Below are 18,034 nucleotides of genomic sequence, written 5' to 3' on the forward strand. Positions count from 1 at the left end.
CTGGGAAACAAAAAAATTGATGTGATTCTGTATTGTGAAATTCACTTCATTGTGGTGGTCTGGAGCTGAACCTGCAAAATCTCCAAGGTATGCCTGTGATAAGATCCAGATAAAAAAAATAACATAGATGAATTATTAGGTATTTTATGATGTTATAGAGTTTCACAAGAATTTATTTTTAAGTATATTATTTTAACATATTAGCTTTGCTGTTTGTATTACTTAGCCATCCCCTCTGTCTTTCAGATCACATAACCATTACCCCAAAAGATCCCCAGTGGGTAGGAGCCTGGTGGCTTGGCTATCTAATAGCAGGAATCATAAGTCTTCTTGCAGCTGTGCCTTTCTGGTATTTACCAAAGAGTTTACCAAGATCCCAAAGTAGAGAGGATTCTAATTCTTCCTCTGAGAAATCCAAGTTTATTATAGATGATCACACAGACTACCAAACACCCCAGGGAGAAAATGCAAAAATAATGGAAATGGCAAGCGGTAAGTCAAATTCTTGATTTTGAAGTATTTTCATTTTTCTGTTGGGGCTTAAGGAGATTTATAAATTATATCCCTCTCTTCCCTTCGTGTATTAAAAAAATTGAGAAACCATATCAGAAGCAAAAATGGAAATTGATGTCAGCTTTATTACTGAACAACTGATTGCAGTACACGACCAAAGAGCAAAGGCTTGACAGCCTTTCCTGCTGATGTCTCCACCCTCTCACACCTCCTCAGTTTAGATCCTACAATTGTCTGTACCCAGGATTGCTGCTTCCTGTAATTCTGTGTATCCACGAAATAAAAGGCTTAATCTTCAAGGTTGGCAGCCTTTCAACAGATAAGATCTATTCATTTGAGAGATGTGTATCAATGCATGTCTCTCACCAATGATCAAACGAGTAAGTGTTCTGTAGGCAAAAACCCAGTGTTCTAATGAACCCCCTTCATGGAAATGAGCAGCCCCTCATGATATTGGTCCCCCCTTCTTGTCCCTTCAAGCAATATTTACATTTATAGAAATTCTTCACGTCTAATTGGTAAGCTACATAATAGGAAAAAGGGAGAAGACCAACGCTCATTTCTAACACTAAAATTCATATATTAAATGGCGATAACTCTCATATTTCTTTCTCTTTGACCACAAGCTAAGTTTGAGGAATAGAGACAAGAAAAGTGAAGGTCTTTATGTCCTGCATGTGGCTCCCAGCTGGATGATGAGGGAATATTCCCATCCTTTTCGTCTTTTGCCCACATCAGTTAGAGGAATCTGTTCTTGTCTGACTCTTACCTTTAATATAATCTATAGTGCATGTCTGTAGAAATGAGTGCCTATGTCTGGATTTGAACCTCGCCAGATCGCAGGCTTGACACATGCCAGTGGCTTACTATACATAGTGTATGTGTGCGCCACACTGTGACTGCTCCCAAACTCTGTGACAATGGGCCCCAGCCCTGTAAGTCCTGCTGGCATGGCTACTTCTTCTTCCATGCGTGACACCAACTTTAGTCTATGTTATTTTTGTTCTATAGATTTTCTTCCATCACTGAAGAATCTTTTTGGAAACCCAGTATACTTCCTATATTTATGTACGAGCACTGTTCAGTTCAATTCTCTGTTCGGCATGGTGACATACAAACCAAAGTACATTGAGCAGCAGTATGGACAGTCATCCTCCAGGGCCAACTTTGTGATCGGTATGCTCATCTGCCTTTCATGCTTTCTCAGAGGGGCTCTCTTAGATGTACCTGATTAACTCGAGAATCTTAGAGAAGATTGTTCCAAGATTTAGGTAATTTATGACATTTTAGATGAGCTCAAAATGTAACAAGAATGTTGTAGCAAGAATTATTCACATCTGTGGGTAAATAACCCAGAGAGCAAGCAGTTCTTCAAGTGATATCATAGAGAAGAAACATGCATTTTATGAGGAGTTTGTTAATAATACTGGATATTTGTCTTTTAAGTGCAGCCAAAACCTCAAAACAGTGGCCATTTTACATGAACAGTTTCTAGGATTATATAAAATGCACAATGAGAGAGGTTAAAAGATGTTCATTCCAAAACAAAACTTGTATTTTCGCAGTCAAAAAACTTTTCTGACTCCTGGCAACTGAGTTAGTTCAAAGGGTTGTGTTTCTAGCAACACAGTCAATAATAAGACAGAAAAGTATCAAGAAATGAAAGAAGAGAAACCAGAACCTACAAATACATGACCACCACTGTGGAAGTAACTAGATATTTAAAAAATCTAGATTCATTTCTTTAATCCATGAACACGTCATTTAATGTTACTGTTTCAAGGCATAACATATTTGTTTCTTGGGACATATTCCTTTATGATAGGAGACTCCAGTGGTATAAAATAATCTTCTCTAGTATTGTAAAAATCACTCTATATTTCTACCTCTGAAAGAGACCTGGAAGGAGAAAAAAACAGCCAAATGTATTTTAGGAGATATAATTTTTCTATGATAATCTTGGGTAATGGGCATATAGCACATGCTAATATAATTGATTCTTAGTTTTAAAAGATTTTTCTCCAAAATTCTTGATGTTAAGGTTACATCACTGAACATTTTTACTTTTAACATCAATTGGTTCAAATTAATTTTGTTACTTATTGGCTGACCTAAAGAAATATTTTGTGGCTTTTTCCCCCAACACCCCATGCATGCTAAGCAATGCTTTATATTGATTTTAACATGAATAGATGAGGATTTAAAGTTTAAGAGAGACTTCATTTTATTTCAATTTTATGTATACATTGAGATATAACTTATCAACAGTTAAGTCTACAGACCTTAAACAGTTCAGATGGATACATTTTGATATATATATATGTGTGTGTGTGTATATATATGTGTGTTTGTGTGTGTCACATCCAACATCCAGAACATACAGAATATTTTAGTTCCCCAGAAAGCTTCAATCTCCTATCAGTCAACACTTTTCCCCAAAGCTAATAACTATACTAAACTATATTATCATAGACCAGCCTTGCCTGTTTTTGAACATCATATAAATAGTATATTATATGCTCTTTTGTGTATAGCTTTTTACAACTGAAGTGAAATCTATGAGATTATTTTATATTGTGTATAGCAGTGGTACATTCTTTTTCATGCTATGTCATATCCTATTACATAAATAAACCACAGTTTCTTTATTCATTTTATAGTTCATGGACATTTGTGTTGTTTTCTGCTTTTAACTAATAGTTATTTATAATACTATAATAGATAATATAATAATATATATTATGAATAAAATACAATTTTATATACTATGAAAATAATTAGACATACAATATTTATAATAGCATTATAAATCATGGATTTATATGTATATTTATAGAATATATTATAAATTTATGATAGTATTATAAATAATTACATTATAAAATATATATTTAAAATATCTAATATATATGAATATGTATATTGTATTAATTATATATTGTATATATAATAAATTATATAAAATAATGAATATATACAACATGATATATAACTATTATATATGGTATATAAAATAATTTTATATTAATTTTTATATTTATAATAGTATTATAAATCATATTATAATTATTTATAATAGTATTATAAATAATTATAGTTAAAGGCAGAAAAAATACAATATTATGTATTTTAATATGTATTAATATAATATATATTAGTTATAATTTATTATAGCATATTACACTATAAGATGGTATTATATATTAAAATTTATAGTATATTATATATAGTATGGATAATATAGTATAATATATGATATATGGTAATACTATAATATAGTAATATATGGTATTATATATAGTATATTATGTATACTATAATATATAATAATGCTATTATAAATAATATAATTATTTATAATAGTTAAAAGCAGAAAACAACATTCCACAAGTACATTAGTGGGCCACTATACTCATTTTTCATGGTTACAGCCTGGAGTGCAATGGACATTTGTGTTGTTTTCTGCTTTTAACTAATAGTTATTTATAATACTATAATAGATAATATAATAATATATATTATATATTATATTGCTAAGTGCAATTGCTAAGTCAGAGGGAGAATGTGTGTTTAAATAGAGTAGATACTGCCAAAACACAAGGAAGTTGTGCAAATTTATACTCCTATTAGAAATGTAAGAGTATTCCAGTTGCCCCACATGCTTATCAACACTTGGAATTGTCAATTCTTTTCACTGTAACCATTCTTATGGGGTATGTTGTGGTATTTCATGGTGGTTTAATTTGCATTTACCTAAAACTCTGTTCTTCAAAGTTTCTGACATGTCATGTCCACAGATAATTCAAATACTTTTGTGGTAGATAAGTAATAGTATCTAACAATTTCACATCATTATAGCTAGGATTGTTCCTGAGATCATCGTGGTTTCACATTAGTAAGTATGGGGTGCAGCCAACTAAGGGTAAGTGGGCCAATTATTCAATATCCTCTCACCTTTACTTTGATTATTTGTACAATGGTGAAAATAAATATATCACTAGGTTGAAATAAAGATGAAAGTATACAGATAAAATGCATAGTAAATGCATATATCTGTCATTGGATAAATATTGTTTCTCTTTTTTCTTCTTCTATTCAACCTTTCTCTTTTTTTCTTAATTTTTTTTGAACTTAGGCTATGGGATGATGATCTTACTGCAATAACATATGAGGTAGACACAAAGAAGCACATTTCCTTTACTTCTTTGAGAGAAGGCATTTGACATACCATGGAGGGGAGAATAAACAGAAATTTCCCGACATGTTCAAGGGCCAGCTGTTAGAACGACAACTTAGTCTTGCTGTATGTTTTTAAATGTTAGCCACATTCTTTCTAAAGTTTAGAGATAGCATTTTTTCTCATGTTAATTACTTTAACTTTGTAGAAAAATATTAAAGGAAAATAAATGACAATAAAATTTAAATTCAAGAGCTAGGGAGCATATTGTGAAATGATTTTGCTTTTTAAAGTTTGTGGAATTTTAAAAAGATTTTTAATGAAATAAATTTGGATAGACAGCTAGATTTTCATTTTTTGTCTTTATTTTTCAACTTTTATTTTGGAATAGGGAGTACGTGTACAGTGCAGGTTTGTTACAAAGGTATATTGCATAATGCCGAGGTTTAGGGTATGACTGAACCTGTCGCCCAGGTAGTGAGCATAGTACCCAATGGGTAATTTTTCAATCTTTCTCTTCTCCTTCCTTTCCCTCTCTAGTAGTTCCCAGTGTCTGTTGTTCCCAACTTTATGTCCCTGTGTATCCAATATTTAGCTCCCACTGATATGTGGGAACATGTAGTATTTGGTTTTCTGTTTCTTAGTTTACTTAGGATAATGGCTTCCAGCTCCATCTGTGTTGCTGCAAAGGGCAAGATTTCATTCTTTCTATGACTGCTTAGTATTCTGTGATGTATACGTACCACTTCTTTATTCAATCCACTGTTGATGGGTGACTGATTCCACGTTTTTGCTATTGTGAATAGAGCTATGATGAACATATGGATGCATGTGTCCTTTTGATAGAATACTTTATTTTCTTTTGGATTTATACCCACTGATGGGATTGCTAGATCAAATGGTAGTTCAACTCTTAGTTCTTTGAGAAATATCCAAACTGCGCTCAAAAATAGCTGGACTGATTTACATTCCCACCAACAATGTACAAGCATCCCCTTTTCTCCGCAGCCTCACCAACATCTGTTATTTTTTGACTTTTTAACAAAAGCCATTTTGACTGGTATGAGATAGTTTCTCATTGTGGTTTTTATTTGCACTTCCGTGATGATTATTTATGAAGAGCATTTCTTCGTATCTTTGTTGGCTGCTTACACTTTTGTTTTGTTTTGGTTTTTTTTTTTTTTTTGAGCCAGAGTCTTGCTCTGCCACCCAGGCTGGAGTGCAGTGGCGCGGCGATCTCAGCTCACTGCAAGCTCCGCCTCATAGGTTCACGCCATTCTCCTGCTTCAGCCTCCCAAGTAGCTGGGATTACAGGCGCCCGCCACCACGGCCGGCTAATTTTTTGTATTTTTAGTAAAGACCGGGTTTCACCGTGTTAGCCAGGATGGTTTTAATCTCCTGACCTTGTGATCCGCCTGCCTCGGCCTCCCAAAGTGCTGGGATTCCAGGCGTGAGCCACTGCGCCTGGCCACGTTTTCTTTCGTGAAGTGTCTGTACATGTCCGTTATCTACTTTTTAATGGGGTTATATGTTATTTTCTTCTTGTTTCGTTTAAGTTCCTTCTAGTGTCTGGATATTAGATCTTCATCAAATGCATAGTTCGTGAATGTTTGCTCCCATTCTGTAGAATTTGTTTATTTCCTTGATGGTGTCTCTTGCTATGCAGAAGCTCTTTAGTTTAATTAACTTATCAATTTTTCGTTTTGTTGCAGTTGCTTTTGAGGACAAAGATATAAATTCTTTGCCAAGTATGATACTGAGAAGGGTATTTACTGGGCTTTCTTCAGGATTTTTATAATTTAAATTCTTACTCATAAGTCTTTAATCCATGTTGAGTTAATTTTTGTATATGATGATAAGAAGGGGTCCAGTTTCATTCTTTTGCATATGACTAGCCAGTTATCACAGTACCATTTATTGAATAGGGAGTCCTTTTTCCATTTTTTGTTTTTGTCAGCTTTGTTGAAGATGAGACGGTTGTAGGTGTGTGGCTTTATTTCAATTTAAGCTTCTCCTATAAATATTGTTACGTACAAATGATCTTATCTTTTCCTTCTCAATACAGAGACTAATAATTTAGTCATTTTTGCATAATTTCTTAGAATGCTTTTTGTAGACAAGATCTCTAGTAGACAAGGTATATCAACTATCATTTATGACAATGATTATCATTCTCAATTTTTGGAGGTGTTACACAGACAAGTAAGAAAAAATTAAGAGAATTCTTTGAAGGAAAGTTGCTTATAAAAAACATTATTATTATTTTTGTTTTTGTGAAGGTCCAGGATATAACATGAACTTTACTAGGAGAGAAGTTCTAAAACATCTCCAAGTACTATTATTATTATTATAACTCATAACTATTTCAACACAAGGCATCGGTATGGAAATCAAAGTTTCTAGTTTGTAGTCTATTGTAATTGTGCTGACCATCTGAAACATTTTACACATCCTTCATAACTCCTTTTTACATCAGTATCAAGGAATAAGATCTTTAACCTGATAAGTGTGCTAAAACAATAATAATTATATAATAAAATATAACAACAATATAATAATAAAGTGGCTCTTAAATTTCTCTAAGTTTTTCTGATATTTGGGTAAATATGCATGTAGAATTCAAAAGAAAACACAGAAAATAAATTGAAACAAATCTTAGATGCTAATGTACATTAATATTTCCATTTGGAATACTTCCTTGATGGAAGATAGTAATTTTTAGATCAACACATTTTATGATGTGGGTGGACAATAAATCAAAGTTTAATTTCTATCTCACAAAATGATTTAAAAATACCTAAAATGAAAGAGAAGCCTGGGGAGGGAAGAAACACATCTTATATGATGTGAAGGAAATTTGTTATCAGCTTGACCCACCATGGACAACTTAATACATCCTGTGAAATTTGAAAGGGAGAATCAAGCCAACATTATATTTGTGTACTAATCTTTTTTGGAGTTGTGTTATAATTCAGTTATCTTGAAATAGGAGAGTAAGATATGCAGGAGAAGTGCTATAAATTAATACACTAAGGTTTATTCATTTAGCACATTTTATTGGAAACCATTGAAGGAACATGGGATTCAATTCAATTCACCATTCTTCCTTTGAGGGTTTGGTTGGAGGGTGGGATACATAAACTGAAAAAGCTAGCAGGTAATTGTTAAAGCATCAAGTCTGCTGCCTATGGGCCCCTGCACAAGGAACTGATGAGCGAGAAAATGGGGTTCTGATGACCAAGTTGTGAGCCCTGGTGCCATATATGTCCCCTGGAAGCCCCATATGGCTGGTAGAACCTGTGAGAAGGAACTCTACTTAGGGGAAGCTCAGAGTACTCTGGGAGAACAAACCTAATGTTGGAATCAGGAAGAATTCTGTAGCAGAAGATGATGATACCTAAATCAAGAGAAAAGGATAAGAAAGTATTAAAAGATGAAAGTGTTAGAAAGAGGGTAGAGCTTTTTATCAGACAAAGCAAATATCTTGTGCAGAAGGATCTGGAGTCAAGATAATAAATGAAATGTTCTGGAAGTTTCAAGAAAACACTAGCCACCAAAAAGAGGTAAATCAGGAAAGGATATTCCTGATTTTTAACAATTTATACTGAGGGTGCAGATGTCCCTAGGATTATCCCATTTCAGTTCTCAGGCTATTCAAAGCTGCTGGGGGTCTGGGAGGTCAATGGAATCCAACACGGCACATAGCTACAGACAAGGCTACACCTTGTGTTATTACTCCTTATGTCCAGGTTCAATTGGTATTTTACAAAATAAAATAAAATGCTAGAAACATGCTCTGAAGGTTTCAGTTCGGGGTTTGGTTTTCAGAAGATAACTTTTTTCATAAACCACTTTTGGGGATGGAATTGAGAGAGAAAATGTAGGACCCTACTGTTTGTGTCAGCTTTGGCTTTGTGGAAGGCATTCATAGTCAGGTACTATGTTTTATATATTCATTGCATGTATGTGTGTGTGTAAAAGTAGGCACTTCAAGGATATGTATCAAATTCATAGCAGCACTTACTTCAGGAGAAGGAAGATGAAACCTGAAACAAAGGGAGAACTAATTTTGTCTACTTCCACATTTTAAAAAATCAGAAAATTTAGGAGAAAATATTAACATTAATTAACTTGGGCCCTAAATAACTGGGTTTGTTGATATATTTTCTATAATCTATTCATTGTTTTTAAAATAGTAATCAGATGCCTCTAAGTTGACTTTTGGCTGTTCAAGGTTCCAGATTTTCATCTCTGCTGCTTGCCATACCCAGCAACCTCAGTTCAGCTGGAAAAGCAAAAGTTAGCATTTCTTCTCTTTTCCATTTCACTGACTTCATGATCATGCCCCCTTTAAGGTGGGCTGATTTCTAATATGATAATTTTAATGTTAACGTATACAACCTATGGTCAAATAAAAACAGATGAAACAAAATGTCCTTTGTTACTTTGTTATCATCTGTACATGTTAGAAATATTTTGCAGGGGTCTGTCCTGCAGTCCCCAGCTGCACAAAGGCTGAGACACGTACTCAGACACCGATCACCGATAATCAGTGAAACAGCGGGCCAGGGGGCTGCCAGCACTAGGGGCCCAAGAGTTTGCTACCCCTCCAAGCCGGCAATGCTTGCATTTGTTTAGTGCAGATTTAACTGACAAAGGCTTTGAGTCAACACACCTGTGGGTAATTAACCTGGTTGCCCCCACCCCGGAGATGGCCATCCTGCCTGTGAATGATCAAAGGTTGATTTTAGGACCACATGAGTAAATAAGCTATTTAGATAAACTCCCCTATATTCCTTTGTATCTGTGCCTGAAGTTCTCTGGCTCTTGAAAAGAGAATCTGGCTGCCTTCAGCCAAACTATCTGAAGTTATGCAAACCACCCCCAGCCTTCCAAGAGGGTCTGCTTCTTTCTATTCCTATAATTTCTTCTGCCACTCTGACTGATCTCCCATAATATATATTTTTTAAATAATGTAATAGCAAGCCAAAGACCACTGTATGTTGATATTTGGGGTTCTGTGATGCTTTGTTAAGAAACTAAATATATAAACTTAAAAAGAACAAAAAAAGGGAAAGAAAGAAAGAAAATTTGCATGTCATTATCACTAGATGTCAGTGTTTTCATTTTTATTTTACAATTTCACATTGGGTTGTAAGTCAGACATGGCCACTTGAGATTATTTTTTACTACAGCAAATGCTGATTTTGTCTTTGAACCTTATCTGTTGACTAGAGTACATGCAAACTTTAGGCCTTTTATTATTTGAAAGAGATGTATTATCTCAAAACCTCAAGAAAACATGGACATCAATGATTGATAGGTAGACAATATGAAAAATAAATTCTAATTAGCAGAGAATTTATTTATTGTTGAGTGCCAGATTGTTCTTCTTTAGAGTTACAATTTACAATCCAACAAATGGCACCAAAGTGCCTCTTTTCCCAAGTCTTTTGCAATACAAGAGTTCCATTCCCCACCCCACCTCCAATATTTTCATCTTTGTAAATTGAATGGATAGAAATTGCATGATATTTTTGTGCTAAACATTGTGCTGATAACTCTTCATAAATAATGGAATTTAGTTACCTCAACAATGCTATTATTAGCTCCATATAATAGATGAGGAGACAGGTTTAGAGACATTCAATTACCTGCAGTTGTACAGCTACTCAGTGGTGGAACTGAGATCTAAACCCAGGCAGCTGGGTCTCCAGAGTCTAAGCTCTTAACTACTAAATTGAACCTCTTTCTAGTGTTGTTTACAGCTCACAGTTATTAGATTACTAGTGAGGTTGCACATCTATCCAAAAAGATAACGTACATCTATTTATCAAGGATACTATTTCCCAAACCCCTGAAGGAGAGGCAGCATAGCAGTGATTGAAAGCATAGGACTTGACATCAGTCTCTCTGCATTCAAACCTGGTTTGCCCACTTACTAACTGTGACTATGAACAAATAGCTCTCTGAAGTGAGGCTAATAATATGCCTACTCTTAAGGTTGTGGTGAAAATTCAATGTGATAATATTAACATATCAAATGCTTAGCTCAGTGGCTGATGCATTATAAGTAAGTAAATATAGGTGGTGATTGTTGTTATTAGGAAGGATACCACACTCAAAGCTAACAAGCTGGATCAACAAAAGCAAATTTTGCCAGGGTGGGAGATGGAAAATAGAAATCAAGACCTAAAAAAAAAGTTTTCTATATCTATGTGCCTATTATTTTTTATACACAACATTAAAGAGCATTAATGGGCACCTAATTGCTACCTAATTGTACTTGTTAATGCTGGAATTAGACAAGAAAGACCAGAAAGATTGATTCATTTGGTATTTATTAATTTAATACTCTATGCTAGACAGAACCTGAGACTGTGCAGTTGTACCACCATTAATCTATAACCTAGATACTCATCATACACTCTTTGTATATGTAGATGATAGTGACTATTTCTATAATTTAAAGTGACAAAACAGTCTTTAGAAAGTTTGTGTTAGGACGCTCAAATCTTTTTTAGAGATTCACAAAATGATATATTTTTCTTGTTTCTCAGGGCTCATCAACATTCCAGCAGTGGCCCTTGGAATATTCTCTGGGGGGATAGTTATGAAAAAATTCAGAATCAGTGTGTGTGGAGCTGCAAAACTCTACTTGGGATCATCTGTCTTTGGTTACCTCCTATTTCTTTCCCTGTTTGCACTGGGCTGTGAAAATTCTGATGTGGCAGGACTAACTGTCTCCTACCAAGGGTATGTTCCCTCATTAAATAGTTTGAGGATATTGGTTTGTTTAATGAAATCAATTATTGGTGGAGTTGCAAAAAAGGAATTTGATTTTTAAACATCATAACTATGGTAAGGGACTTAGTATTTTATTGTGGAATAACTGACAATACTTAGAATCTGTTACTGTCACCAAAATTTGTCATCTCCTTTGATTGTAGAGAAATATAAAAATTGCTAAGCCCATATTTTACACTAGAGAACCAACCTGATTAATTTAGAAAAACAACATGATAGCAGAAATACAAACCTTGAATCACGCCTCTGTCTATTCTTAATGAAATGATGCACATGTGGTTTAAACTAATCCAGCTTCAATTTTCCCGTCTTAAAAACAGAAGTAATAACTACCTTTTAAGCTTTTGTAAGATTTAAGCAAGCTAACATACATGAGAGTGAATACTACTTGCCTGACACAAACTAAATGTGCCATTCATGGAAACAATTGTTTTTTTTCTCCTTTGAACATCTGAGGAACTGGAGTTACCTCTGCAATCCTCCATAGTTGCTGTTGTGCTTGAATCATGTAAAGTTTCAGGAAAGAATGCCTGTACTTCAACCCAGTGTTCCCCATAAAAGTTCTCTTTAGCTGAGTGTCTTGCAGTTGGTCAGGAGAATATTTAGTGATGCCCTCAGGCCTGTCATCTTGTATGGGGAGGGTGATTACATTGCTTGGTTTCCAGAGTCTCTCTCAATACAAGGTTGGATCTTGTAGGAACTATATTGCCCTTGCCCATTGAGAGTCTTTCCCATCACTCTACCACTTAACATGAGTTTCCAGAGGTAACCTTCTTCATCATTTCACCTCTCTATGCATTATTTGTTTTCTAAAAAAATTATCGAGCCTCCATCATGTGCCAGGAAGGCCTCCCCAACTGTATCTGCCTGGCCACCTGAAATTCTGCCTGTGGCTCAAAGGCAAACACTCCTGACACTATATTCTGTTTCCTGCCTATTCTGTGGCTTCTTGCTTACAGCCTGCTGTCCATCTCCCCTCCTACTCTTGCTTCCCTGCTTATCTGTCTTGTCTCTATGTTCCAACTTCCATCACCTTTATTAACCTGGTTTCACCTGCTGCTAAATGAGCGCCTGTTATATAGTTTTGGCCATCTACAATGTTCAGGAAGATTGGTGAATGCAAAGTTCATAAATTATGGCTTCTGGGAGTTATCCCAGCCACATTGTTAGACTTAGCTGAGTGTAGTGCTGCCTTAGTGAAGGTCAGCGATATGGACTAAGAATGTTAGTTGTAACAATGAAATGGAAGAAGATTCTGGAGAGAGCAGAAGCCCAGTACCATCTTTAACTGTCCCAGAAATCCTCATGGTAGAGGGACAGTTGTAGAGGACTTTATAGTTTGTGATTTCCAAAACACCTTAACTTTCATGATCTCATTATATCCTCAAAACACCTTTATGAGTTTAGTTTTGTTATCCTTGTTTAAAGGCAACAGCATGGATCTGGGGTTTGAACACAGGCATGACTCAAAGTAGAACATTCTTTCTACATCATAATTTCTAAGCCAAAAGTAAACACAAAGCAGACAACAAAAGCAAACTTTGAGATTCCCATTAAAAGTATTCCTAATCAAAGATTAAATATTTTAAACAAATAAAAGGTAACGTTTTCATTGAGTGAGTACTAGCCTCTTCAAAGGAGTCACCTTCCTTGAAAGACTATCATTGAATTGCAGTAATGCTACTGTTGTTTAAAATACTCTAAGGCTCTTCTTTTGAATTTCTTTGTGTATTTTTGAGAATATTCTTAACAAGGGCAAAGATTTAACCTTTAAGGGAAAGCTCTCATCTTTCAGCATAACTATTTTGAAAGGAAATCCCATTTGAGCATAAACATTGTAGCATATTTGTTAAAACTCTTCTTACAGTTAAAATTCTAAATTACAAATCTACTGTCAGCACATCCTTCAGAAAACATGTATCCCATTGATTCCTGCCCCTGATGATAAATTAAACTTTTAGTACTATAAAGTATTTTTCTTTATAAAATATAAAATGTTTCCCATGGGTTTTTCCATGTTGCTTTATTCCAAACGCTGTCTTGACCTGAATATTCAATAGGAAAACTGAAGACAAGCCTTAGATATGATAATGGAAGAAATCTCTCTTCTGCAATAACAAGGACAACTCTGATGTGGACATAAGAATTTACAACCAAGAGAACTGGCAGGGTTCTGTTTCCAGGTTTGTCACTAGCAAGCAGTGTGAATTTGAGCATGTTACCCACCCACTTAGGGGCTGACTTCCCTGATCTGCCAAATGAGAGGTTGGCATAGATTACTCCAATGTTCTCTCAAGCTCCAACCTTCTATAATCTGAGCCCTACAGTTTCCAGAGTTAAATGATTCTAGACATTAAAAGGCAGTTTTATACTTTCAGATAATACAGTCTCAGTTAACAATTAAAATTTTATGGACGAGAATAGGATTAAACAATCCTATAGCACATCTCGGAAGGCCTAGTTCAGTACCCTTTCACACTATTTGGAGACATCTCAGAGGTCTTTGGTTTGTACTTTTGAGGTAACAAAATTCATCATACCAGTTCTACTAGATGAAGTATTACATTGATTAAGAAATTATGGTTGCCATCATTAATGACAATACTTCTCAGAGGCAGAGGCTCAAGTGATTAATTTTTTCTCCAAAATAAAGTACCATTTTTTAATTGACTAACCTACTAGAAATTTTGTTTCTTAGCTTGCTGTGTGACAGGAATTATTCCTGGTTCTGGACATACGGGAGTGAATACAAAAATAGTTCCTGCCTCTCTTGATTGTACATTTCAGTGTATTTTTTGTTTGTTTAAGCTCCTCAGCTATCTTTATAAAAAATGGGGGGAAAGAGATGAGGAATAAGCAAATAAATAAATAAATTTGAAAATGAGCAGAAAAAATGAAGTATGGAGGGCCAATGAATGGCACATATGGTGCAGATAGAAATGACATACCATTGCAAAAGTTCCTTTTGAGAAGAGTAGAGGAATATGAATAGTAAAAAAAGGATAAAGGCAGAAGGATTAGGCCATTCAGGTGACAGAAAAAAAAAGTGAGGGAGAGAGAATACTGGGAGAGATGAAGGGTAAATATAAAAGCGAATGGCAGAGAACAAAAAAAAAATGAAGGAGAAAAGAAAGAATGCAATCACAATTTTGTGAAATAACTCAAAAAAGCCAATTTTGTGGGGGGGCAAATTTTGTCTCAATGTTTGTAACTATCTCCTACTCTCCCAGAGCTAGCACTTAGTAGGCTTCCAGTAAAATTTTATGAACAAATAAATGGGTAAGTCATTGAACTTACTTGTGAATTTGAGTAAGAAAGGATGCTGTAAGATATGAAAGAGCACTATACACTGGGAGGATACACAGGAGAAAGGTTGCATGAACTGGGAATGCACTTATTGGTTACACACACACAAGAGGACATGTAACTCCTGCAAACACTGAAAGAGAATTAACTGATAACTGATTGGCTATTTTTCCTTTTACTGGACCATTAGCAACATCCATTCCACTCATACTTAGACAACAATTCTGAATGAAATTTGCACACACACACACACACACACACACACACCCTACCTGTGATGCATTTAAGTAATGTCATAAATTGCTCTAAAAGTTTACTTTTCTACCTTGTTAGCTATTTTGATACACCTTTGCACAGAAGTATATTAGAAGATCCTAGAGGCTGTAGACTGAAAGCTACAAACTAAGAACTGGACATCATGTGAATTTGTAAACCTCTAAAGATAACTTTCAAGAGAAAGCTGTTTGTTAGTAAACTCACATTTCATGACCAGAAGCTGGCATTTCTGATGACAACTGTGTTTCTAAAAGGCAAATTTTGTTGGTAGTATCATTTATATCACTCAAGAACATTGATTTTTTGAAAATATTCGGGTGCTACCTGCTAAGAGGTAATATTTTATATTGTTATATTTCTTTTCAGAACCAAACCTGTCTCTTATCATGAACGAGCTCTCTTTTCAGATTGCAACTCAAGATGCAAATGTTCAGAGACAAAATGGGAACCCATGTGCGGTGAAAATGGAATCACATATGTATCAGCTTGTCTTGCTGGTTGTCAAACCTCCAACAGGAGTGGAAAAAATATTGTAAGAAATCACCTCTCAAGTATATGGTGATGTTCCTGTTACAATATAAACAACAAAACTGTATGGGGGCTCACAGCAGACCACTACTAGTAGGAGGCTTGCCTCTACCTCTGCCTGGTCCTTTTGTGTAGAAAAAGAAAATGTTATAACCATTCCTAGTGGTACTGGAGTTGCTGAAAAAATTAGGGTGAGAATTAGAGTCAGGAAATAGGGTGGAAGAGCTTTTGTAATTATGTAGTCTATTTCTCTCATTTTGCTTATAAAAAGTGTTAGCCCTGAATTAGAATGTCTGTCATATGATCATATAATAAGATATGTTTTCAGATCCATGTCCCCTGACCCCAAGACCAGTGGTCCTTGGAGGTTTTAGGGGATGAACAAATAGAGGCCAGTATTAGGAGGCTTAGCTCCAGAGATTCTAGACCTTGGGGTCAGGGATCTGATTATGAGGAGGTTGATGGTTCTAGGACAACTTTGGAAAATCAAGCCAATTTGTATAATAATGAAAGGGCAGGTGGGCTGGAATGGAGGGTTTCCGTAGGGCAGAAGAGGGAGATGAGGTAGGAAATATAGGTAGGAATCTGTTTTAGTCAGTCCAGGCTGCTACAACAAATATACCATAGAATGGGTGGCTTAAACAACAAACATTTCTCATAGTTCTGGATGATGGGAAGTCCAAGATCAAGGTGCCAGCAGATCTGGTTCCTAGTGAGGACCCACTTTCTGGTTTGCAGATGACCATTTTCACCTTCTATCCTCACATGGCAGAGAGCAGACAGGGAGAGACAGGTCTCCTGTCTCTTCTTATAAGGGCACTAAAATCACATTCATGAGGGCTACACCCTCATGAACTAATTACCTCCTAAATGCTCTACTCCAAATACCATCACATTGAAGGTTAGGATTTCAACATATGAATTTTGGGCAAATATTCAATCCTTAACAGAAAGCAATTGTGAAGGATGTAAAGTACTTCAATCATTAACAGATTTACCCTTCTCAGCACACTTTTCCATTCGTGTCCCAAACAGACTCTTCCTTATCCTTGCTCTCTGAGACTGCTTTCTATTTGTGACTGATTAAATTTGCCTTTATTTGACAATCCTAGAGGGCAGAAAATTAGACTACACATGTAGCTCATTTATTTAAATATCCTTATCAACTGGATAAGAGTACTTAGGCTGTATATCCAGATATACAGTTAAGTTTGTTAATTTACTCTGTTCACTGTATTATTATTTTGACTTATTTACAGCAGAAAGGATTGGCTTCTTGCAACAATGAATAAGACCACCTACTCATCTGAAACATGTTTTCATGCTTTCCTTTTATTTTCTTCCTTTGTTATTTTTCTTTCAACTACTGTTATTTTTGCTCACAGCTGCATGAAGGTTTTTCGTAATGAGAGCTACCATTTATAAAAGACATTACAAGGAAAGGCTAAAGATTGGTGTTAAAAGAACAAAATTACATTTAAATCTCATGGTCCTGAAATAATTTGCATTATTTTCAGTATTTTCTTCATGTGAGAACTGAGGCACTGAGATACAAAGGACTTGCTTAACTCATTTATCTAGTGAGCGACCAGAATTAAGATTCAAAGGTTTCAACTTGACATTACAAAAAGTCTATATTACTACTCTTTCTAGAAAAGTAAATGCCAGCTTTATTGTCTAAAAACTCACACTCTTTTGTAATTAAAAATGATGACATTATATATACGCATTCATAAATAAAATTTACAGAAATAAACTATTGAGGGGTTATACAAATTGTCTGTCTTCAGTCAAAATTTAGTTGAGTTTTATGCACCAGAATTATTTTTTTCTCATAGCCACTGTAAATTATGTGATATCCTCAAATTGTTCCCATTTACTTAACTAAGTTTTATCAAATGCCTAAAATGAGAGCCTGTTTCATTCCCCAGTTGCATAATAACAAAGCAGCAGTTTCTGCTTTCATGGAGGTTACATTCTGTTGGGAAAGTGTTTTAGAAATAAGTAAATACAGGATATCCTGATAGGTAGTAAGAAGCACTGTAAAAAAAAGACATACATTAGAAGAAGAAGATGGAGAGATGGAAGTTGTTTTTTTTTTTTTTTTTTAAATGGCTAGTCATGGAAGGTCTCTATTCAAACCTCTAAACAGAGAACTAAAGTATGGACGCCAGCTGTGTAATCACCGAGGAGAAGAGCTGAGAAACTAGCAGAGAAACTAGGAGGGCCATGAGGCATGGATGAACTTGCCAGGTTTGAGGGGAAGTTTGGAAAGGGCAAAATGGGGCCTTTCTTTGCAAGGGTCATGTGTGTAGCTTACACAAAAGAAGACAGGGAAGATCACTGAATGGTGAGATTAGAGTGGCATCCAGGTGCTACATGATGGAGAAAGTGTAAACTGTTATAGGGATGTGGGGTTTCATGCAA

The 18,034-nt window shown here is 35.1% G+C and overlaps 1 protein-coding gene across 1 annotated transcript in view; it reads left to right on the top strand.

Moving 5' to 3' along the window:
- SLCO1C1 (solute carrier organic anion transporter family member 1C1) overlaps positions 1–18,034 on the top strand; it is a 56,712-nt gene that overhangs the window by 25,705 nt on the left and 12,973 nt on the right. Inside the window, exons 9-12 of the mRNA XM_063712057.1 lie at positions 247–492; positions 1,525–1,689; positions 11,251–11,446; positions 15,446–15,611. Of these exons, the coding sequence (XP_063568127.1) occupies positions 247–492; positions 1,525–1,689; positions 11,251–11,446; positions 15,446–15,611 (773 nt within the window). The remainder of the gene's footprint in view (positions 1–246; positions 493–1,524; positions 1,690–11,250; positions 11,447–15,445; positions 15,612–18,034) is intronic.

Source organism: Pongo abelii, chromosome 10 (assembly GCF_028885655.2).
Source record: "Pongo abelii isolate AG06213 chromosome 10, NHGRI_mPonAbe1-v2.0_pri, whole genome shotgun sequence".
NCBI lineage: Eukaryota > Metazoa > Chordata > Mammalia > Primates > Hominidae > Pongo > Pongo abelii.